General features: G+C 38.5%; 1 protein-coding gene across 5 annotated transcripts in view; it reads left to right on the top strand.

The window, feature by feature from the left end:
- MRE11 (MRE11 homolog, double strand break repair nuclease) overlaps positions 1–23,965 on the top strand; it is a 76,909-nt gene that overhangs the window by 27,228 nt on the left and 25,716 nt on the right. For 4 of the 5 annotated variants that reach the window (XM_010360562.2, XM_030918136.1, XM_010360561.2 and 1 more), the window contains exons 11-16: positions 3,114–3,240; positions 9,704–9,804; positions 11,712–11,885; positions 15,229–15,291; positions 21,154–21,373; positions 22,704–22,787. In XM_010360562.2, coding sequence (XP_010358864.1) covers positions 3,114–3,240; positions 9,704–9,804; positions 11,712–11,885; positions 15,229–15,291; positions 21,154–21,373; positions 22,704–22,787 — 769 coding nt within the window. The remainder of the gene's footprint in view (positions 1–3,113; positions 3,241–9,703; positions 9,805–11,711; positions 11,886–15,228; positions 15,292–21,153; positions 21,374–22,703; positions 22,788–23,965) is intronic. The other variant, XM_030918138.1, reaches the window with a different exon arrangement.

Raw genomic sequence — 23,965 nt, 5'->3', positions numbered from 1 at the left:
ATAAATCTGCTTATCCTTTCTATCGTGTTATAAACAAAGAAACAACAACAGACCTGTTCTTTACCACTATGCTTTTCCCTTTTCCTAACTCCTACCCCATGTTACTTACTCTTTCAAAGCAAAAGTATATGACTTATATCTCTCATCTAACTTTCTCTTCTTCAGTTCACTATAACCAAGGCTCTGACTTCACCATATCCAGTGGAAAAGATGACCTTTAATTGTTAAATCCAATAGATCATGTCTCATCCTGCTGAATTACCTTTGGGCATTCTCTGAGTTATCTGTATCCCTCCCATCTCATAGTTAGCTGTCTTTTCAGTGTAGGCATACAGCTTTAATGACCACCAATAGAGTGATGACTTCAAAATCTTCACGTAGACCTCCTTGTTGTTCTATATCTCCGGGAGTCCCCTGAGGCCTGGTACCGAGGAGTGTAGTCTTTAAACCAGCAATGTTGTTGTCACCTGGGAAATTGTTAAAAATGCAGAGTCTCAGACCCTGCATCAGAACCCACTGTATTTTAACAAAAATCTCCAACATATGTATAGGTTCATTAAAATTTGAGATGTCCTGGGATGTAGACTGTGGAGGTAAGGAGTATAGTCTAGAGCCAGACTTCCTGAGCCTCATTTTGGCCCAGCCACTAGTTGTATGACCTTGAGCAACTGCATCTCTTATCCCTTGGTTTGTATTAGGTTGGTGCAAAAGTATTTGCGGATTTTGTCATTGAAAGTAATGGCAAAAACTGCAATTACTTCTGCACCAACCTAACGCTTCATAGATTTATGAGATCTAAATGGATTAAGTAGTGTCTGGTGCACGGTAGGTAATCTGGTCCCGTTTCTTTATCCCACCGTCGCTGGCATAGTGAAGCCCTTATTAACACTTTCTGGCCTATTGCTGCAGCCTCCTACCAGGACTCTGCCTCCAGTTTCCTTCTGTCTCCAAACTAATGCCAAAATGATCTTTGTAAAACACAGTTTTGCATGTCTTTTCTGCTAAAAATAACTTAATTGTTCCCTAGCACTAACAGGAAAAAGTCTAAATTTTTTAGGTTAGCATTCAGGGGTCTACATGATCTGATCTAAACCAAACATTTCAGCTCCTCCTTTTCCTTCCATTACATCCAAAGCTCAAGTCTCAGCGGACCAAAAGCTACTGTTCCCTGGGCGCAGTGGAGTTTATTTCACCGGAACCGTTGTCCATGTTGATCCTGCTGCATGAGACACACTTCCCTCCTCCTTTCTCTATATCTTCTTCAGCACTCACCTAAAGCTTCCCTCTTCAAAGAAGCCTTTCTGGACCTCCCCGCAGAGAACATGCTTCTTCCTTTGTGTCCTCATTCAACTTTGTTCATACCTCTTATAGCACCACTCACTCACATTCTGCTTCCAATGATCTGTTTACATGTTTGTCTTCCCAGTCAGTTTGTGAATTTCTTGGCAGCCAGGATTGTATTTATTTATGGTTGTATCCCTGGCCCTGAACAGCATACCTAGAACATTGAGGAAATCCAATAAAATTTGTTAATGACCAAACATTTATAAATGAGGAGTTTGAAGGGGAGACCTAATAGCTTTAGCATTTAGTATTTTCTTTTTTATAACATGGTAGCTGTAGAGATGATCTGGGTAAGGGTGGGCATGGTGGCTCATGCCTGTAATCCCAGCACTGTGGGAGGCCGAGGTGGCCGAATCATCTGAGGTCAGGAGTTCAAGACCAGCCTGAGCAACATGGCGAAACCCCGTCTCTACTTAAAATATAAAAATTAGCCAGGTATGGTGGCGCGTGCCTGTAATCCCAACTACTTGGGAGGCTGAAGCATGAGAATCACTTGAACCTGGGAGGCAAAGGTTAGAGGTTGCAGGAAGCTGAGATTGTGCCACTGCGCTCCAGCATGGGTGACAGAGTGAGACTCCATCTCAAAAAAAAAAAAAAAAAAAAAAAAAAGAAGAGATGGTCTGGGTCATATAAAAATAATTACTTTAAGGGAATCACACAGTTCTCTTCATTATGGCAGACGATCCCAATTTTCTCATCTGTGTCTGCCTAACAGCGTTAGAACTAACCAGACTTTAATAGAAAATTGGCATTTCTTTTCCTAAGCACAGTAAATTACGAATTCATTCATAAAACAGCACATACTGTCTTATAAGTAATATTACAAAACTGCATTGTACTGACTAAAAGACATTCATGAATTCATTGACTAAATCCTGTTGAGTACCTGCTATTATGGATGCTACAGGATATAGGGATGATAAAACAGATGAGGTTTTGAATTTGTTGAGCTTACAGGAGGTAGAGATGTGAAGAGAGACATAATACACAAATATCAAATAAATGAACAAAAAACCTTAGCAATACTGATGATGGGTGAAAGCAGGAGCACTTCAGTTAGGGAGCAGTCTGAATAAGCTGTGAGGTGGTGCAGTGCTGGTCCCCAGAGCATGCTTTGGGAACAGCTAGTTTAGGAGAACGTATCTCTGAGAAAGAAAGGTGATATTTGTCTTTGTAAAGGTCTGTTGACTACTACAGACTTCTGTAGAAAGAGCCTACCTTGAGAGAAGTTCTCAGTTTCAGTGAGATACCATGTTTTGGAGGTAGTCATTTCTCAAGGCTCACAGATTTGATTCTTTATTACCTGGATTTTCCTAGCATTCATCGTTCCCGTGAGGCACATCTCTAAGATGATAGACCAATTTACTAATGTATCTAGGGCTAGTATTTTATTTTGGTGTGTGTTTGTTTGTTTGTTTTAAAAGCTCAGAAAATTGTTTAGAAATTCTGTCTCCTTTTCAGATGGTTTGCCCGGTAGGTACCTAGACTATTAGTGTTGTCAGGGAGAGATGTAATCATTCTGCATTGTGGAAATTATTGCAATACCTTGATTCTGTCGAACAAAGTATTTTGCTTATGCTTATAAACCTTTCAGACATTAGTTTCTCAGTAGGATAAATGATATAGCTCCATCATGAGCTACTGTAGAAAATTAATTCATAAATTTGAAAGTATCAAGCATAAACACTGAATACTGAAGGATTAGTATGTTTTTTTAAAATTGGCAAATTGTTGTTTCCTAGCCTTCATAGATTATTCTGTGTTTTCAGGTGGACTATAGTGGAGGTTTTGAACCTTTCAGTGTTCTTCGCTTTAGCCAGAAATTTGTGGATCGGGTAGCTAATCCAAAAGACATTATCCATTTTTTCAGGCATAGAGAACAAAAGGAAAAAACAGGTAAGCTAGTTATTTTTACAAGTTAAAAAAATTTTCTTATAGGATTTGTGAATGAATCTTTAGGAAAATCTATATCACAATAATGGAAGATGTTTTAATATGATTGTAATGTCTTAAATTGACAGTTGGAATAATTCTCTTGTCTTCTGAAAATTAGATAGCAATCTTTTTTTTATTATTGTACTTTAAGTTCTAGGGTGCATGTGCACAATGTGCAGGTTTGTTACATATGTATACTTGTGCCATGTTGGTGTGCTGCACCCATGAACTCGTTGTTTACATTAGGTATTTCTCTGAATGCTATCCCTCCCTGCTCCCCCAACCCCACGACAGGCCCCGGTGTGTGATGTTCCCCACCCTGTGTCCAGTGTTCTCATTGTTCAATTCCCACCTATGAGTGAGAACATGCAGTGTTTGATTTTCTGTCCTTGCAATAGTTTGCTCAGAATGATGGTTTCCACCTTCATCCATGTCCCTACAAAGGACATGAACTCATCCTTTTTTATGGCTGCATAGTATTCCATGGTGTATATGTGCCACATGTTCTTAATCCAGTCTATCATTGATGGACATTTGGGTGAGTTCCAAGTCTTTGCTATTGTGAATAGTGCCACAGTAAACATACATGTGCATGTGTCTTTATAGCAGCATGATTTATAATCCTTTGGGTATATACCCAGTAATGGGATGACTGGGTCAAATGGTATTTCTAGGTCTAGATCCTTAAGGAATCACCCACTATCTTCCACAATGGTTGAACTAGTTTACAGTCCCACCAACAGTGTAAAAGTGTTCCTGTTTCTCCACATCGTCTCCAGCACCTGTTGTTTCCTGACTTTTTAATGATCGCCGTTCTAACTGGTGTGAAATGGTATCACATTGTGGTTTTGATTTGCATTTCTCTGATGGCCAGTGATAATGAGCACTTTTTTCATGTGTCTGTTGGCTGCATAAATTGCCAGTGATGATAAGCATTTTTTCATGTGTCTTTTGGCTGCATAAATGTCCTCTTTTGAGAAGTGTCTGTTCATATCCTTCACCCACTTTTTGATGGAGTTTTTAAAATTTTTTCTTGTAAATTTGTTTAAGTTCTTTGTAGATTCTGGATATTAGCCCTTTGTCAGATGGGTAGATTAAAAAATTTTCTCCCATTCTGTAGGTTGCCTGTTCACTCTGATGGTAGTTTCTTTTGCTGTGCAGAAGCTCTTTAGTTTAATTAGATTCCATTTGTCAATTTTGGCTTTTGTTGCCATTGCTTTTGGTGTTTTAGTCATGAAGTCTTTGCTCATGCCTATGTTCTGAATGGTATTGCCTAGGTTTTCTTCTAGGGTTTTTATGGTTTTAGGTCTAACATTTAAGTCTTTAATCCATCTTGAATTAATTTTTGTATAAGGTATAAGGAAGGGATACAGTTTCAGCTTTCTACATCTATCTAGCCGGTTTTCCCAGCACCATTTATTAAACAGAGAATCCTTTCCCCATTACTTGTTTTTGTCAGGTTTGTCAAAGATCAGATGGTTGTCGATGTGTGGTATTATTTCTGAGGGCTCTGTTCTGTTCCCTTGGTCTGTATCTCTGTTTTGGTACCAGTACCATGCTGTTTTGGTTACCGTAGCCCTGAGGTATAGTTTGAAGTCAGGTAGTGTGATGCCTCCAGCTTTATTCTTTTTGCTTAGGATTGTCTTGGCAATGCGGGCTCTTTTTTGGTTCCATATGAACTTTAAAGTAGTTTTTTCCAATTCCGTGAAAAAGTCATTGGTAGCTTGATGGGGATGGCACTGAATCTATAAATTACCTTTGGCAGTATGGCCATTTTCACAATATTGATTCTTCCTATCCATGAGCATGGAATGTTCTTCCATTTGTTTGCGTCCTCTTTTATTTCGTTGAGCAGTAGTTTGTAGTTCTCCTCGAAGAGGTCCTTCACATCCCTTGTAAGTTGTATTCCTAGGTATTTTATTCTTTTTGTAGCAATTGTGAATGGGAGTTCACTTATGATTTGACTCTGTCTGTTATTGTGTAGGAATGCTGTGATTTTTGCACATTGATTTTGTTTTTATTTTTATTTGTTTTTTTTTTTTGAGACAGTCTGGCTCTGTCATCCAGGCTAGAGTACAGTGGTGGGGGCTTGGCTCACTGCAAGCTCCTCCTCCCGGGTTCACACCATTCTCCTGCCTCAGCCTACCTAGTAGCTGGGACTACAGGCACCCATCACCACATCCGGCTAATTTTTTGTGTTTTTAGTGGGGACGGGGTTTCACGGTGTTATCCAGGATGGTCTCGATCTCCTGACTTTGTGATCTGCCCACCTCGGCCTCCCAAAGTGCTGGGATTACAGGCGTGAGCCACTGCACCTGGTCTGCACGTGGATTTTGTATCCTGAGACTTTGCTGAAGTTACTTACTGGCTTAAGGAGATTTTGGGCTGAGATGATGGGATTTTCTAAATATACAATCATGTCATCTGCAAACAGGGACAATTTGACTTCCTCTCTTTCTAATTGAATACCCTTTATTTCTTTCTCCTGCCTGATTGCCCTGGCCAAAACTTCCAACACTATGTTGAATAGGAGTGGTAAGAGAGGGCATCCCTGTCTTGTGCCAGGTTTCAAAGGGAATTCTTCCAGTTTTTGTCCATTTAGTATGATATTGGCTGTGGGTTTGCCATAAATAGCTCTTATTATTTTGAGATACATCCCATCAATACCTAGTTTATTGAGAGTTTTTAGCATGAAGGGCTGATGAATTTTGTCAAAGGCCTTTTCTGCGTGTATTGAGATAATCATGTAGTTTTTGTCTTTGGTTCTGTTTATATGATGGATTACGTTTATTGCTTTGCGTATGTTGAACCAGCCTTGCATCCCAGGGATGAAGCCAAGTTGATCTTGGTGGATAAGTTTTTTGATGTGCTGCTGCATTTGGTTTGCCAGTATTTTACTGAGGATTTTTGCATCAATGTTCATCAGGAATATTGGTCTGAAATTCCCTTTTTTTGTTGTGTCTCTGCCAGGCTTTGGTATCAGGATGATGCTGGCCTCATAAAATGAGGTAGGGAGGATTCCCTCTTTTTCTGTTGATTGGAATAGTTTCAGAAGGAGTGGTACCAGCTCCTCTTTGTACCTGTGGTAGCCTTCAGCTGTGAATCCCTCTGGTCCTGGACTTTTTTTGGTTGGTAGGCTATTAATTATTGCCTCAATTTCAGAGCCTGTTACTGGTCTATTCGGAGATTCAACTTCTTCCTGGTTTAGTTTTGGGAGGGTGTATGTGTCCAGGAATTTATCCATTTCTTGTAGATTTTCTAGTTTATTTGCGTAGAGGTGTTTATAGTATTCTCTGATGGTAGTTTCTATTTCTGTGTAATCGGTGGTGATATCCCCTTTATCATTTTTTATTGCATCTATTTGATTCTTCTCTCTTTTCTTCTTTATTAGTCTTGCTAATGGTCTATCAAGTTTGTTGATCTTTTTAAAAAACCAGCTCCTGGATTCATTGATTTTTTTGAAGGGTTTTTTGTGTTTCTATCTCCTTCAGTTCTGCTCTGATCTTAGTTATTTCTTGCCTTCTGCTGACTTTTGAATATGTTTGCTCTTGCTTCTCTAGTTCTTTTAATTGTGATGTTAGGTTGTTGATTTTAGATCTTTCCTGCCTTCTCTTACGGGCATTTAGTGCTATAAATTTCCCTCTACGAACTGCTTTAAATGTGTCCCAGAGATTCTGATATGTTGTGTCTTTCTTCTCATTGATTTCAAAGAATATCTTTATTTCTGCCTTCATTTCGTTATTTACCCATAGTCATTCAGGAGCAGGTTGTTCAGTTTCCATGTAGTTGAGCGGTTTTGAGTGAGTTTCTTAATCCTGAGTTCTAGTTGGATTGCACTGTGGTCTCAGAGACAGTTTGTTGTGATTTCTCTTCTTTTACATTTGCTGAGGAGTGCTTTATTTCCAACTATGTGATCAATTTTGGAATAAGTGTGATGTGGTGCTGAGAAGAATGTATATTCTGTTGATTTGTGGTGGAGAGTTCCGTAGATGTCTATTAGGTCTGCTTGGTACAGAGCTGAGTTCACATCCAGGATATCCTTGTTATCTTTCTGTCTCGTTGATGTGTCTAATGTTGACAGTGGGGTGTTAAAGTCTCCCATTATTATTGTGTGGGAGTCTAAGTCTCTTTGTAGGTCTCTAAGGACTTGTCTTATGAATCTAGGTGCTCCTGTATCAGGTGCATATATATCACTGATACCCTTTCTTCCACTTGATCAAATCTGCTACTGAAGCTTGCACATGTGTCACATAGTTCTCGTGCCATGGTTTTCAGCTCCATCAGGTCATTTAAATTTTTCTCTACGCTGTTTATTCTAGTTAACCATTCATCTAATCTTTTTTCAAGGTTTTTAGCTTCCTTGCGATGGGTTTGAACATCCTCCTTTAGCTCGGAGAAGTGTGTTATTAACGACCTGAAGCCTACTTCTGTCAACTCGTCAAAATCATTCTCTGTCTTGCTTTGTTCCGTTGCTGGCAAGGAGCTGTGATCCTTTGGAGGAGAAGAGGCGCTCTGATTTTTAGAACTTTCAGCTTTTCTGCTCTGGTTTCTCCCCATCTTTGTGGTTTTGTGTACCTTTGGTCTTTGATGATGGTGACCTACAGATGTGTTTTGGTGTGGATGTCCTTTTTGTTGATGTTGATACTATTCATTTCTGTTTGTTAGTTTTCCTTCTAGCAGTCACTTGCAGGTCTGTGGAGTTTGTTGGAGGTTCACTCCAGACCCTGTTTGCCTGGGTATCACCAGCAGAGGCTGCAGTACAGTGAATACTGCAGAACAGCAAATGTTGCTGCCTGATCCTTCCTCTGGAAACTTCATCTCGGAGGGGCACCCAGATGTATGACGTGTCAATGGGCTCCTACTGGCGGGTGTCTCACGTTAGGCTACACGGGGGTCAGGGACCCACTTGAGGAGGCAGTCTGTCCATTCTCGGAGCGCAGACTCCATGCTGGAGGAACCACTGCTCTCTTCAGAGCTGTCAGACAGGGACTTTGAAGTCTGCAGAAGTTTCTCCTGTCTTTTGTTAAGCTATGCCCTGTCCCTAGAGGTGGAGTCTACAGAGGCAGGCAGGCCTCCTTGAGCTGCGGTGGGTTCCACCCAGTTCGAGCTTCCAGGCTGCTTTGTTTACCTACTCAAGCCTCAGCAGTGGTGGACGCTCCTCCCCCAGCCCACTGTACTAGCAGTGAGCAAGGCTGTGGGCGTGGGAGCAGCAGAGCTAGGCGCGGGATATAATTTCCTGGTGTGCCATTTGCTAAGACAGTTGGAAAAGTACAGTATTAGGGTGGAAGTGTCCCGATTTTCCAGGTACCGTCTGTCACCGCTTCCCTTGGCTAGGAAAGGGCTAGATACTCATCATTTTTAAACCTGTGGATATCAAAAAAGAAATGGAAGACTTTCTCTGAAAACTGTTTTTTTTTTTTAAGAGGTCTGTTGTTGTTTCTTTGTTTATAACATGATAGAAAGAATAAGCAGATTTATAGACACAGGAAACAATCCTAATAATAACCAAAACAAATAAACTGTACATAGATTAGAAGGATGTGTTGATTCAAATGACAGCTGCATTTGATACCTATGCATGATTTTCTGCCTTCTTTGAAAAGAATTAATTGCTTTTTTCTCTATGTGTTATATTCTTGAGAGCACTTACCACCTTGTATTATAGTCATTTTTCTTATGGGCAGGGATCCTGTGTTTTTACATGTAGACATTTAAAATGCATTTACCTGACAAGGGTTATTGACAGAGCAAATACTGGACTCTGTGCTTCCTAACTTCCTACCGAGTGCTCTTTCTAGTCTGTGCCTACTGTTTTTGAGACAATCATCTTGCTTAGTAATGCAGCAGAAGTGCATTAAACATACTTCCCCTTGTCTCACAGGATGTTAAAAAGATATGTGCTCAAGGGCTGAGATTTAATTAAATTAATAATTTTAGCTGTTAAATCAGAGACATTCTTAAGTGAAAGTGGTGCTGTGTATTGAGCTATGAGTACATGGTCGTGTCTACTATTCATAGTAGAGCTTTATGCTACTATCTCGACCCATCACAAGGCACCAGCAGTACCCGCGATTGCTTTTTGCATCATCAGTGTAGCAATGATGGCAGATGGCAAAAAGGCAAATAACATCTTAGGATTATTATGAAAGTATTTTTGATGTTATTACTTCCTGAATGGGTGCTTCACCCAGTGAGAACAGCTACAAGACACCTATCCTGGAGGTATGGACAAGAAATACTGACTGTGGGGAGAAGACCGTGGCTATTAACAAAAATGGCTTGTTTAGCCTCAGAATTTACCATGTTCAGCAAGCTGGCAGTTGATAAAGTTTGGCCTTACCTTCTCCACTGACAACTTGCAATGAGTATGGGCACTTTAACATTATGATAGAAGCTATTTTTTGATATACTTCTTTTTTTCTAGGAGAAGAGATAAACTTTGGGAAACTTATCACAAAACCTTCAGAAGGAACAACTTTAAGGGTAGAAGATCTTGTAAAACAGTATTTTCAAACTGCAGAGAAGGTAATTTCTTACAGTTCACATTTTGAATAATGGCTACCCTATAGTACAGATTTTAATTTAGGATATGTTTAGTTGATAGTTTAAACAAAATGAATCCTCAGAATGTTTCTATGAAGTAGGGAGACAGTTAATTACATTCAGTTGCAGTTGCCACACAGCAGGGATAATTAGTGGTTAATGTTAGTTATTTTTCTTTTTTTTTTTTTTGAGACAGAGTCTCGCTCTGTCGCCCAGGCTGGAGTGCAGTGGCCGGATCTCAGCTCACGGCCAGCTCCGCCTCCCGGGTTCACACCATTCTCCTGCCTCAGCCTCCCGAGTAGCTGGGACTACAGGCGCCTGCCACCTCGCCTGGCTAGTTTTTTGTATTTTTTAGTAGAGACGGGGTTTCACCGTGTTAGCCAGGATGGTCTCGATCTCCTGACCTCGTGATCCGCCCGTCTCGGCCTCCCAAAGTGCTGGGATTACAGGCTTGAGCCACCGCACCCGGCCAATGTTAGTTATTAATACTGTTATTAATATAGCTGTTATTATTGATATTGTTATTCTCTTTCTTTGTATCTCTGTTGCAATTATTAAACTAAATGAATAATTTTAACTTAAATCAGGGACATTCTTAAGTGAAACTCAGGGTGACATTTACATTCATTTGTAGTTGCTGTACATCAAAGAAAATCAGTGTTTAATTAATGTTAATTATTATCTCTATTGCAAAGATCTCAATCCAGATTTAGTTTTCTCACATTTGGATGTAATTTCAGAATTATTCTACAAACAAAGACAGCCACGTCATGGTGAAGCCACTGAAACTTACTGTCATGAGTATATGCCACTCTAAGATCCTCCGGTTGTATTAGTTTCCTATTGGTGCTGAAACAAATTTCCACAAACTTAGTGATTTAAAACAACACGAATTTATTATCTTACAGTCGTGTAGGTCAGAAATCTTACACAGAACTGAAATCAAGGTTTTGGCATGGCTGTCTTCCTTTTTGGAGGCTCTAAGAGAGAATCCATTTCCTTACCTTTTCCAGCTTCTAGAGGTGCCCACTATGTTCCTTGGCTCTTGATCCCCCCCCCCCTTTTTTTTTTTGAGACAGAGTCTCACTCTGTCACCCAGGCTGGAGTGCAGTGGCTGGATCTCAGCTCACTGCAAGCTCTGCCTCCCGGGTTTACGCCATTCTCCTGCCTCAGCCTCCCGAGTAGCTGGGACTACAGGCGCCAGCCACCTCGCCCAGCTAGCTTTTTGTATTTTTTAGTAGAGACGGGGTTTCACCGTGTTAGCCAGGATGATCTCGAACTCCTGACCTCGTGATCCGCCCGTCTTGGCCTCCCAAAGTGCTGGGATTACAGGCTTGAGCCACCGCGCCCGGCCTTGATCCCCTTTTATCTTCAAATCCTGCAATGTTGTATCTCTCTAACCATTTCCCCAGAGTTATTTTTCCTTCCAGCTCCCATCTGCCTCGCTCTTCTGCTTTTCAGGACCCTTATGATTACACTGGGCCCACCTGGATAGTCTCTGATAATCTCCCTATTTTACAGATAGCTGATTAGTAACCTTTATTCCCCTTTGCCATGTATTCACAGTTCCCAGAGTTTAAGATGTGTACATCTTTAGGGGGCTCTTATTTTGCCTACCACACTAGTTAATTTCATCTCTATTAATCATAGCTGCCATTTTTGAACTCCATATCCTAGCCATCAGGCCTCTACATTTCACCTGTCCTATACTCCTCTCCCTTTTCTGGTTTTGACTTTGCTTTTTCTGGTTCCTGATATTAGTAGGCTTAACTACAACTGTTCACTATAGTTTTTCTCTGGTAACATACTTGGTAATTTTCCTTGCTCATCTATAATTATTTTGTAAAGAATAAATACTATTTCTGCATCCAGTGATTTGTATCTTATAGAATGTGCAGCTCTCACTACTAACAGAAAGAGGGATGGGTGAAGCAGTACAAGAATTTGTGGACAAGGAGGAGAAAGATGCCATTGAGGAACTAGTGAAATACCAGTTGGAAAAAACACAGCGATTTCTTAAAGAACGTCATATTGATGCCCTAGAGGACAAAATCGACGAGGAGGTAAGTCGCTAATTTGAGTGTCTAGGTGAATTTAAATAGTCTCTCTTTAAGAGTAGCTCTGAGATTTTTTTCTGGTAGATCACTATTTAACCTCTCTGATTTGTTTAGTTTTTCTCATTTATAAAATTGAATTGATAAAATGAGGATTAAATTAGAAAATGCAGAAAATGCCTAGAACAGAGTCTTGCATATGGTTGGTACTAAGTAAGTGTTTTGTTCCCCATGGATAGTATCTTCTCTTGAAGATCCTGAAAGGGCTTTAAAATGAACCTTATAGGATGCTAACTTTTGTTCATTTTAATTTTTTTAGTAAGTTTTGATTGAGATCTTGAATTTTTTTTTTTTTTTTTTTTTTTTTTTTTTTTGAGACGGAGTCTCGCTCTGTCGCCCAGGCTAGAGTGCACTGGCCAGATCTCAGCTCACTGCAAGCTCTGCCTCCCGGGTTCACGCCATTCTCCTGCCTCAGCCTCCCGAGTAGCTGGGACTACAGGCGCCCGCCCCCTCGCCCGGCTAGTTTTTTGTATTTTTTGGTAGAGACGAGGTTTCACCGTGTTAGCTAGGATGGTCTCGATCTCCTGACCTTGTGATTCGCCCGCCTCGGCCTCCCAAAGTGCTGGGATTACAGGCTTGAGCCACCGTGCCCAGCCAAGATCTTGAATTTCATCTAGAAAATTTCTGCTAAACAAGAAGCAGTGGAAGAAGTACAGGAAAAGCTATCTAGACTTGACTACATAGAAATTTTGAATGTTTGCATATCACATTGTCAAAAAACAAAATTAAAAGATATTGACATGAAAATATTTGTATGTGGGCAAAAAAAGGTTAATATTCTTAATGTAATATTAATGAGCTCTTAGAAATCTTAAAAATAAACATTTTGATAGAATAATGAACAAAGGACATGAGTAGGTGGTTCATAAAAGAAATATAAATGGCTAATAAGCATATGAAAATGGTGTTTAGCCTAGGATAATCAAAGAAACTGAAATGCATCTTTTGTTTGTCAAGTTGGCAGCAATTTGAGAAAAATAGTATCTAGCACACTGCTGGTAGTAGTATTACTTTTGAATAGCTTTGCTGAAAAGCAGTTTGGCAGTGTATATTAAGAGTCTTAAGATTTACCCTTTAACTCAGCCTGGGAAATTTCCCTACGAAAATAGTGAGATAGAGATTTGTGTATGGAGTGATTCATCTCGTTGTTCATAGTGGGGAATAATTGGAAATGTTTTGGTACAATAAATGTTGGTGCATATACCATATAAAATTTTATGCAGCCCTTAAAAATGACATTTTGGAAGAACATGAAAAGCTATTTCTAATCTAATGTTAATTGGCAAAAGATTTTCAAAGATGAACTGCATAGTATAATCTCAATTATTTTTATTTTATATGTAATCATGTATGTTCATGTAAATAAAGAAAATATCCCAGATATATTATCAACAGTTATGTCAAGGTAGTTTTATTACAGGGGATCACTTTCTGTATTTCCCAGATTTTCCCTAAGCAGAAGAACAAAACAACATTAAAAAAAAAAAAAAAACTCATTCCCTTATTTTAGTGCTTTTTGTTAACATGGTTCTCTTAAAGCCTTATGGTGTCAATGTGTAACTAATATTATTTAATACCAAGTGCTTCCAGATGTAGGACAGGCAGTTCACACTCTAAAACCATTCACTCTATGACTCTGAATGTGTTGGGTTTGCTAATTTATAGCATAAATAGATTTCTCGGGTACATACCAGATATAAAACATGACCATCCCCACCTGGAGTGAGATCATGACTCCAAAGCAGCAAAGTCTGTGTGGGGTGTATGTGTGTGTGTGTGAGTCATGGTGACTCTGGACCAGACACCCATGTTCAAAATCAAAACCCTTATTAGCTGTGTACCCATCATTGAGTTATCTAAACCCACATATCCCTCAGTATCCTCATCTGAGGATAAAATGGTGATGGTAAGAGGCCCTTCTTCAAGGTTGTTGTAAGGATTAAAAGAATTAATCCATGTAAAATCCTTAGAATACTGTCGGATACATAGTGCCTGTTCAGTGTTTCCACTCTGACTCTCATTTCTCTTCTATGAATGGCTTAGCACCTTTGGTATGCTACGTATCACGTAGGCACTGTTACATGCTGTGTCATCTTTTAAAATGTTGTTATTCTTGTATTTTTCCTTTACTGAATCATAACGACCATGCTGTTATTTCTTTCAGCTTAAGAAACAAAACTCTCGATCCCATTTTCCTTTAGTTACTGCTCTCTGTTCCTCTTCTAGAGCAGAATCGCTTCAAAGAGGTTTCTGTATTTGCTGCCTCATTCTTCTCTCTCCGTTTTCTGTTAAATCTATCCACTCAGGCTCTTGATCCCATCATTCTAGTGAAGCTGCGCTTGTCAGGATCACCAGTGACTGCCATTGCTAAATCCACTGTCAGTTTTCTATCTTACATCTCACTTGACCTTCTGTTGAAACTTGTTTTTTATTGGATTTCAGGATACCAGACTTTTGTTATCTTCCTGCCTCACTGGCTGCATATTTTCGGTGTCTTTTGTTGATTCCTCTCATTGCTCCAGTCTCTTACATTGGAGTCTTATTTGCTGTTCCCTCTCCCATATAATCAGTTGATTATAGATTCCATGAGAGCAGGTTTTTGTCTGTTTTGTTAATAATTGTGTTCTCAGTTTCTCTGGTAGTATGTGGCACATTGAAGGTGCTCAGTAAATATGTGCTGAGTAGATTATTAAATAAATGGGCTTAAAGAATGTAAACATAGCTGTATAGTAAGAGCCTTGTGAGCAGGAACCATTAAAAAAGAAACTTGTAGTCTCCTTCTTGATACCAGGACCATGCTCAGCAAACCTTCACGAGTTGACTGTTGATAAAAATGGATCTTCAGGGGCCACCCACTTCAGATCCCATTTCACACAGCCTCCTGGATGTCTTGCAGCCAGGTGCATGAGAATGATTTGCAATGTAATAAATATTTCAAGCCTTGTCAAGGAGGTATTTTTGTTTTTAACTAGTTTACTGAAGTGTAACACCCATAGGGTATTAGAATTTTTCCTCTACAGTCAGAAAGACTTTTTCAGTGATGTGAAACATTTTGGCAGCAGATAATATAATTTTGCTTCTGGTCAATATGAGTTTTTTTTTTTTTTTTAACAGTACATTGTGCAATTTTAATGTTAATAATTGGAAAAATATGATTTATTTACTCTTTTGAGACAGGTTGTTAAATTTGCAAGTTTTATAACATAAAGCGTTTCTTAATTGTAGCCCCTTGTTTTATATTTACATAACTGGAATAGGCAACATGTTTGTGATTTACTCTGTTATGATCTAGGTACGTCGTTTCAGAGAAAGCAGACAAAAAAATACTAATGAAGAAGATGATGAAGTCCGTGAGGTAATTATTCTGCTGTAAATTCTTGTGTTTATATGTCACTTTCTTAAACTAGAATACCCAGTAGGTTTAATTAGAATAGTCAGTCCATAGGTCTGGTGGATAGGAGTGAGCTGGGGTTGACTTAGGATGGCTGCCTTTGATTGATTTCGGTTCAGCCTACAAATATTCTGCTCTTTTTTTCCCTTTTGCTCTTGTCTAAAACCTGTTTAGCAAGTGCAGTGGCTCACACCTGTAGTCCTGGCTACTCAAGAGGCTAAGGTTAGAGGGGACTGCATGAGCCCAGGAGTTCAAGGCTGCAGTGAGCTATAATTGCACTACTGCACTCTAGCCTGGGCAACAGAGCGGCACCCTGTCTCTAAAATAAATTAATAAAAATGAATAAAACCTATTCAATTGTATGTGTGTGGGGATATATACAACAAAAGCCCTTATTACTCAAAATAATATCTATTCGTTAGCAGAAGATCTTATAGATAAAATCTTATCTTACTGAGCTGATATTATTTTGGGCATAAAAGAAACTTAAAGTGTTTTGGTTAGCAGTGTTAACCATGACTAAGCAAGCATGGGTAAATAGACAGTTTATATTATCTATTCTAAAATATTAAAATTAGCTTAAGCACCATCATAGCTGTCTTCTCAGTCTCATTGCAGGTTTGAAACTACAAGTTAGCAATCATTAACTTAAATTTGGGGCCTCTACCTAGTACTTGTTGAATTTATGATTGAAATGTATTTTCTTACTTTCTGATTGCCCTTCGTGTTTTGCAATTGCTGTCTAGTATTTAAAAGTTATCTTATAAATGATGTACTGTTAGTTTTGTCTTGATTGCTTTCATTCAGCAAATATTTTGTATAGTCCCTGTTATGAGTTAGATATTCTGCTTTATAATAGGACTGTACATATAAAAAAGCTATGGTCTGTATCCACAAGATTTTCTCATTTTAGTAGATAAGAGACATTTGTGTAAAGAAGATATTTGTTGAATTACTTTTCTTAGGTGCCCATTTTATAAATGAGGATTCAGACCAGACTCAAGGTCATAGAGTGGGGCTAGAATTTGAACATATTTCTGACTCCAAGTGTAGACTTTTCTATCATCCTGTGTCCTATCAGAATTTTAGATTATTATAATATTAATTTGGTGCATTGCAAATGGATGGTTTTCTAAAAATAAAAAACTTCTAAAACTGTCATGCAACACGTCAGAATCACTGTTGAAGTATGCATAGTTGCAACCACTGTATCTTTTACAGGTTGTTTTTTGGAAGCTAAGGAAAAGAAGCTGTAGATTAGAAATGCCTTAACATGTTTATTATATTTGTATTCATCTTATAAGGTGCACTTAAAATAGAAATAGTTTGCCAAATCGCAAGAATAATGCTAGGAAGAAATGATTCCTGGTTCTTAAATATCCAGCTTAAATTTGATTAACCCTTTCAATTTAACAGGGTACAGAAATATTTCATTACGTTTGAATGAGCTCTTCATGTTTGAAGCCACAAACCTCAATTTTTCATTAAGATTTTAAAAGAGTAAGAGTGAACGTCTTATACAAGGAAGGTAGGAGAGGCTGTGGCAAATTTCAAATGGGAGTTTTACAGAAGAAATAACGTATGAATTCAGACATTCAGCTTTATTTTAAGACTAAAATATAATCGGGGCTTCCTAGGTAATTTTTCAGCAGACCATAGGATATTATATGTTTTTTTCATTTTCAGCATACTATTTAGAACTTAGGTAATGGAGTCTGACACTCTGCCAAGCTGTAATTCACAGCTTTGCAGAATCATTTGGCTTAGAATATGAATCCTAGCACCATGCTTAAATTACTTACACTGACAAACAAGATTATTAGCTCTCCTATTTGGAGAAAAAAACATTATGCTTTAAAGTCTTTTAGGCTGGGCATTGTGACTCAACTGTAATTTCAGCACTTTGGGAGGCCGAGGCAGGTGGATCTCTTGAGCTCAAGAGTTTGAGACCAGCCTGGGCAACATGTGAGCCTCTACACCTGTAGGGCTAGGATTAGAGATGTGAGCCTCTACGCCCGTCCCTCTTATTTCTAATGATGTGTATTTGTGTTTTCTTACTTTCTTTAAAGGTTTGTGATTTTTATTAATATTATTGTTTTGTCCTGAAGGACCAGTGCTTATATTTATTCATTCTAATGTGTTTTTGTTTAAAATCTATTAGTATGTGGTTTTATCGTCATTCTAATACTTGGATAGGCTTTGTTTTGTTTCTCCTCACTTTTTGAGTACAGAATTAACTTATTTACATTCATTCTTACTTAGCAGGCTATAGCTTTCTTATAAGCATTGCTTTAGCTCTCTCATATGTTGTGATGTGCAATATTCTTGTTATTTTCTAGATGTTATTTTCTAGATGTTCCGCAACTTTCATTTTGTTTTATAGTTTTGACTGGTTTGTTTTCAGGAGGCAGGTTTTTACTTTATTATTATTAATTTTTTATTGCAGGATGATTAGACAGTGTGATAAATTTATTTCTCCTCTCAATAATGTATTGAGATTTTTCTTTGCACCCTGTTATATATCAGCTAAAAAGTTTCATGGGGTCTTGAAGTATATTATTAATTTTCAGTGTATAGAATTCAACATTTATCAATTAAATCTATCTTATTAATTATGTGATTTAGGTCATCTTTTTTCTCTTAAGTCTGCTTTCTAAAAACATACAGCTGGTTCCTGTTATTTGTGGTAGTTACGTTGTGTAAAGTCACTTCCAGCACAGAATTAGTGAATAGTGAATCATTGCTCCTAGGGGAAATACAAAATTAGGTTTCTGTGAGCCACTGGTAATGTTTTCATCAGCTGATCAATACATGATCTTTTTAATGTGTTTCTGTTTAAAGATACTGTATTTAATGTATGATTCATTAGCATCGAACTCATAGCCAGTAGCACTTTGACTTATACTTGAAGTTTGTCTAATGTACATTTTTTCCTCCAAAAGTCATATTGCAGCCTTTTTGCATGTAGGAATGAACACTAAATATGTTGTGGGGAGGTCATTTTAAACACCATGTTACCAAAGCAAAAGTACGAAAATGCAAAAAATGCAATAATGTGCCACATACAACATTTTGGTCAATGTCAGACTGCATATCCAGTGGTGGTCCCATGAGATTATAATACTATATTTTTACTATATCTTTTCTTTTAAGATATGCTTAGATACACAAATACATAGCTATGGTGTTATAATTGCCTGCAGTACAGTAACATGTTGTACAGGTTTGTAGCCAAGGAGCAATAGGCTATCTCCTATAGTCTAGGTTTGTAGTAGACTATACCATTTAGCTTTGTGTAAGTACACACTATGATGTTTGCACGATGATGAAATCACCTGATGACACATTTCTCATGAGGCATCCATCATTAAGCAATGCATGACTGACTGTCACAGAAAGAACCCTTATTTAAAGTGCACAAGTGGAAACAAGAAGGCAGAGTGGCTCATTGTTCAACCTCAGCTGGGAATGTGTGTGTCAAGCAATTCAAAATATTTACTGCTCTGTGCATCTCCACAAATGATGCCAAAAGTATCGTGAGTATTGATTTTAAGGTTACAGATAAATTTTGGCAAGTAAGTGAATTTGCAAATACAGAATTAATGAATAATGAGGATTAACTGTATTTTATGTGGGACAGGAAAGATGAATTGAAATCACTGTTGTTTCTTGTATTTTTTGTTGTATTTCCTAAAGTGTTTTCTTTTTGCCTTGTAATGCCATATTGAACCCTGCATGTAGTGGGTTAGCTGTGATTTCACCTCAACTGAGATCATCTCATCATGAAGTTGCCACTTCACTCCCACTTTACGCTGCCTGCCTTGTTCACATCTCCTCATTTAGCCCTGGGTCTCCTTAATTCATGGTATCACAGAGTTTAGAAATGTTCTGGTCAACTATTCTTAGACCCAGAACTGCCATTCCAAGCATGAGGGACTGCTGTCATGTCCTCTTGGGATTTATACATCAGTTTTGGAGAGCTCTACAATACCTGAAACTCTTCTCACCTTTCTCCCTTAGCCAGGTCAAATATTTGTCATATTCATTAACTCCTCTTTATAGAAGAGTTTGTGTGTTTGGGGGTTGGAATTATTTTCTCATTTTATGGAAATTGTATTTTGTTTTTGTTCTCTTATTACCTTTTGATTGGTTTAAGGGAAGATCAAGGCAAATTTGCTTTTATAATATTTTATTTTATTTTTTGGAGACAGTCTCACTCTGTCGCGAGGCTGGAGTGCAGTGGCGCCATCTCGGCTCACTGCAACCTCTGCCTCCTGGGTTCAGGCAATTCTCCTGCCTCAGCCTCCCAAGTAGCTGGGACTATAGGGCATGTGCCACCACGCCCAGCTAATTTTTGTAATTTTAGTAGAGACAGGGTTTCACCATGTTGGCCAGGATGGTCTCAATCCCTTGAACTCATGATCCGCCCACCTCGGCCTCCCAAAGTGCTGGGATTACAGGCTTAAGCCACCGCGGCCCCCTATTCTATCTTAAATCTCTATTCATTTTAGAGTTAGAATATTTGGTTAAATCTCAAACTTGTCTTTTCTAAATGGATTCTTATCAAATTAAGAATGCGTGGCATGTTCTTGGTCCTGAGGTATTTATTTCTTCTTAGGCTTTCAATTGATATATTCTCCTTAATTCTTCCGTTTCGTTGTTTTTTTTTCCAGACAAGGTCTCACTCTGTCACCTAGGCTGAAGTGCAGTGGTGCAATCTCAGCTCACTGCAACAACTCCCCTCCCCGCTGCTTCCCCCAGGCTTGTGCAATCCTCCCACCTCAGCCTCTCAATTAGCTGGGACTACAGGCGCATGCCGTCACACCTGGCTAATTTTTTTGTTTGTTTGTTTGTTTTTGTATTTTTTCTAGAGACAGGGTCTTGCCATGTTGCCCAGTCTGGTCCCTAACTCCCGATCTCAAGCAATCCACCCACCTAGGCCTCCCAAAGTGCTGGGATTACAAGGTGTAAGCCACCGCACCCAGCCCTTAATTCTCTTTACCATATATTTGTGAGAGATTGTTGCTCATGTTTTTTCTGATTATAAAACTAATTTTTTAGAAAAAGCGTAATATAGAAAATATGTAATATTCAAGAACAAAAAACAAAAGCACCCTAAAATTTTACTGCCCAGCAATAACAGCTATTTTTTGTAAGTTTTTTTCTTTTTATTTCCTAGGAGCCGATTCTAAAAAGTAGCTCAAATGATGACAGTCTGTTACTGTCAAATATGGTATTGAATTAGGGATGATTGCCAGTATTCCTTCTAGTTCTGAAAATTTTGATTCTGTGAAATTTTGTTTTTCTTGGTAAATCTTTTCAAAGGGTCTCATGGGTAGTATGGTAGATTGATCTGACAGGATAATAAGTATTAAATTTGATTGGTGGGGATGTTCTCCTTTACACATATATAAGTATTTTTTATTTTTATTTTTATTTTTGTGACAGGGTCTCTCTGTCACCCAAGCTGGAGTGCAGTGAGGTGATCATAGCTCACTGCAGCCTCTATCTCCTAGGCTCAAGTGATCCTCTTGCCTCAGCCTCCTGTGTAGCTGGGACTACAGGTGTGCACCACCATGCCTGACTAATTTTTTTTTTGTAGAGACGGGGTTTTGCCATGTTGCCTAGGCTTGTCTCGAACTCTTGGGTGCAAGCAATCCTCCCGCCTCGGCTTCCCAAAGTGCTGAGATTACAGGCATGAGCAACTGTCAGCCTCCTTTATGTTTTTATAGTATGATTACTTCATGTCAATGCCTAAATTAATGATTTTTAGGATGATACATTATCTCCTTGTGTGTGCTTTCTCCTTCTTCTCCAAACCCTTAGGCTATGACCAGGGCCAGAGCGCTCAGATCTCAGTCAGAGGAGTCTGCTTCTGCCTTTAGTGCTGATGACCTTATGAGTATAGATTTAGCAGAACAGATGGCTAATGACTCTGATGATAGCATCTCAGCAGCAACCAACAAAGGAAGAGGCCGAGGAAGAGGTCGAAGAGGCGGAAGAGGGCAGAATTCAGCATCAAGAGGAGGGTCTCAAAGAGGAAGAGGTAAGCGCTGAGTTCAGTCCTGTGCACATTCACACTTGGCAGTTGAGTGGAAAATACAGAATTAGATCTCGTCAGAGTTGAATTATAAGTTTTTATGTCTAAAACATGGTTCTTTAAAAAATCTATTTTTATAATACATAAAGACAGTCTTTCAGGCAGTTCTGACACGTGTCTTTTACTTAAATAAATTTTGAATGGCCACATGCACTTAGGGTTTTAATTGTTCTTAGCACATACCTTATAAAAGCTTCACTGTGTCACATAGTACCTTTTGGGTACATTTAATGTCATATGTATTCTCACATGTACAAAGTAATAGGCAAATATGAGTTGTTAAAGAAAATAGTTAGCTAAAAGCCTTTGGCAACAGGAGGAAAACTCCAGATCATACAATTATTATTTTTGTTACTGTCATAAGATACAAATACCCACATGCTTATCAAGTAGTCTTTATAATAAAGTCGATTTAAGAAGGAAAACTGCCCTCAATTTGATTTCTAAAACTAGTCATTAACATTGTCATCATTGTATTTACTGTGAGACTATTGTCATTAAATAGTTCATGCCAATAGAAATTGGTCATTCAGTGACTTTCTCACACATTATATCAATTCATCTCTAAAGATTTTTTAAAATTCTTTTTATTAAATATACATCCATAGGAATTTTAAGCTGGTGAAATGAATATTAATTTGGTTTAAAATCTCCAGGGAGAGAAATCCTCATCTTTTAATGATGATTATTTTCACTGTTCTCATATTTACAAAATTTTTCCTTAAAAATTTTTATTTTTGTTTTTTAATTTTTTTTGAGATGGAGTCTTGTCTTTGCTCTGTTGCCCAGGCTGGAGTGCAGTGGTGCGATTTCAGCTCACTGCAACTTCTGCCTCCCAGGTTCAAGCAATTCTCCTGGCTCAGCCTCCCAGGTAGCTGGGATTACAGGGACCCATCATCACACCCGGTTAATTTTTGTATTTTTAGTAGAGATGGGATTTCACCATGCTGGCCAGGTTGGTCTTGAACTCCTGACCTCAAGTGATCCTCCCGCCTCTGCCTCTCAAAGTGCTAGGATTACAGGCATGAGCTACCACGCCTGGCCTATTTCCTTACATTTTAATTGGATAAATTAAATTGAATAAACTAAAGTGTGGCCTAAAAGAATAGTCTCTGAAAATTGGTCAGACTCTAGATGTTTGTTCTTATATATATGTCTAGCTTTTTACAGACAAACTATTTGACATAGGTTTATTTGGCTTTCATTTTTTGGTGTTGTATGAAATAAACCTTAGCTGCTGATAGGCTTGTACATTGACTGTTCATTTTTCTAACAGCAGACACTGGTCTGGAGACTTCTACGCGTAGCAGGAACTCAAAGACTGCTGTGTCAGCATCTAGAAATATGTCTATTATAGATGGTGAGTATAGACTGCAAGTGATTATTTATAAATTCCAACATTAGGAAGACCAAGGTAATCACCATTAGTAGCCCTTATTTGTGTTGCCATCATTGGAAAGTTAAAAGGGCAATTAGGATCACAGGATAAATTATTTTTTAAAAGATGTTTGCTATGCATTAGAGTTACTGAAGAGGGTAAGCTTTTAAAATTATGTTTTATAGGCCAGGCACGGTGGCTCACACCTGTAATCCCTACACTTTGGGAGGCCGAGGCAGGCAGATCACAAGGTCAGGAGATCGAGACCAGCCGTGCCAACGTGGTGAAACCCTGTCTACTGAAAATACAAAAATCAGCTGGGCATGGTGGTGCATGCCTGTAGTCCCAGCTACTCAGGCGGCCGAGGCAGGAGAATCGCTTGAACCCAGGAGGTGGAGGTTGCAGTGAGCCAAGATTGTGCCACTGCACTCCAGCCTGGTGACAAAGTGAGACTCCGTCTCAAAAAAAAAAAAAAAAGAAAAAACAAAACAAAAAAATTAGGTTTTATAATTTCTTACTTTCAGACAAATGTTGTTTCTGTTTGGCAGAGAGATCCTGGAAAGAGGAAAGTGAAGTAGTTGGTCACTATATGGACAGTGGTCGAAAGAAAGAGGAACTGTCTCTACTGTTTCCTTGCTTCCCCCATGCTGCCCTGTCAGTCTCTGCTTTCCATGTAGAGAAGTCATGTGACCTATATTTAAGAGAAATTATGGCTAGGCCCTTGGAATTAATTTCTGTATATCCTATGGTCTAAAAATCCTCAAGGGGATCTGTTTAACTGTTTTTAATATTGTAGATTATGAAATCAGCCTAAAATGTTAGTCATATTTACAAAAAGTATGCGTTAAGATAGGTGGTGATACTTTTTTCTACCTAGCATTTAGAATATATTCATATGTATATTATTTATGTTAGTTATTTGAGGTTGTTTCACTTTTATAATGTTTATAAATATTAATTTATTAAATATTATAATTATTTATAATCTTATAACTAGGATTAATTGTTGACAAACTGGGGAGCTGAACTAATTCTTAGAAGATGAAGTTTATCAAGGGCAGTATAAACTGCATTTATGTCCAAAAAGACAGCTGCACAGATAGAGCTGTGAGAGGTATGTGAGATTAACAGCAACCCAGGTGAAAAAGACTTAGGTCAGT

This window comes from Rhinopithecus roxellana, chromosome 15, assembly GCF_007565055.1.
Source record: "Rhinopithecus roxellana isolate Shanxi Qingling chromosome 15, ASM756505v1, whole genome shotgun sequence".
NCBI lineage: Eukaryota > Metazoa > Chordata > Mammalia > Primates > Cercopithecidae > Rhinopithecus > Rhinopithecus roxellana.
Note: the sequence above shows the minus strand (reverse complement) of the source record. Positions and strands in the feature narration are given on the sequence as shown.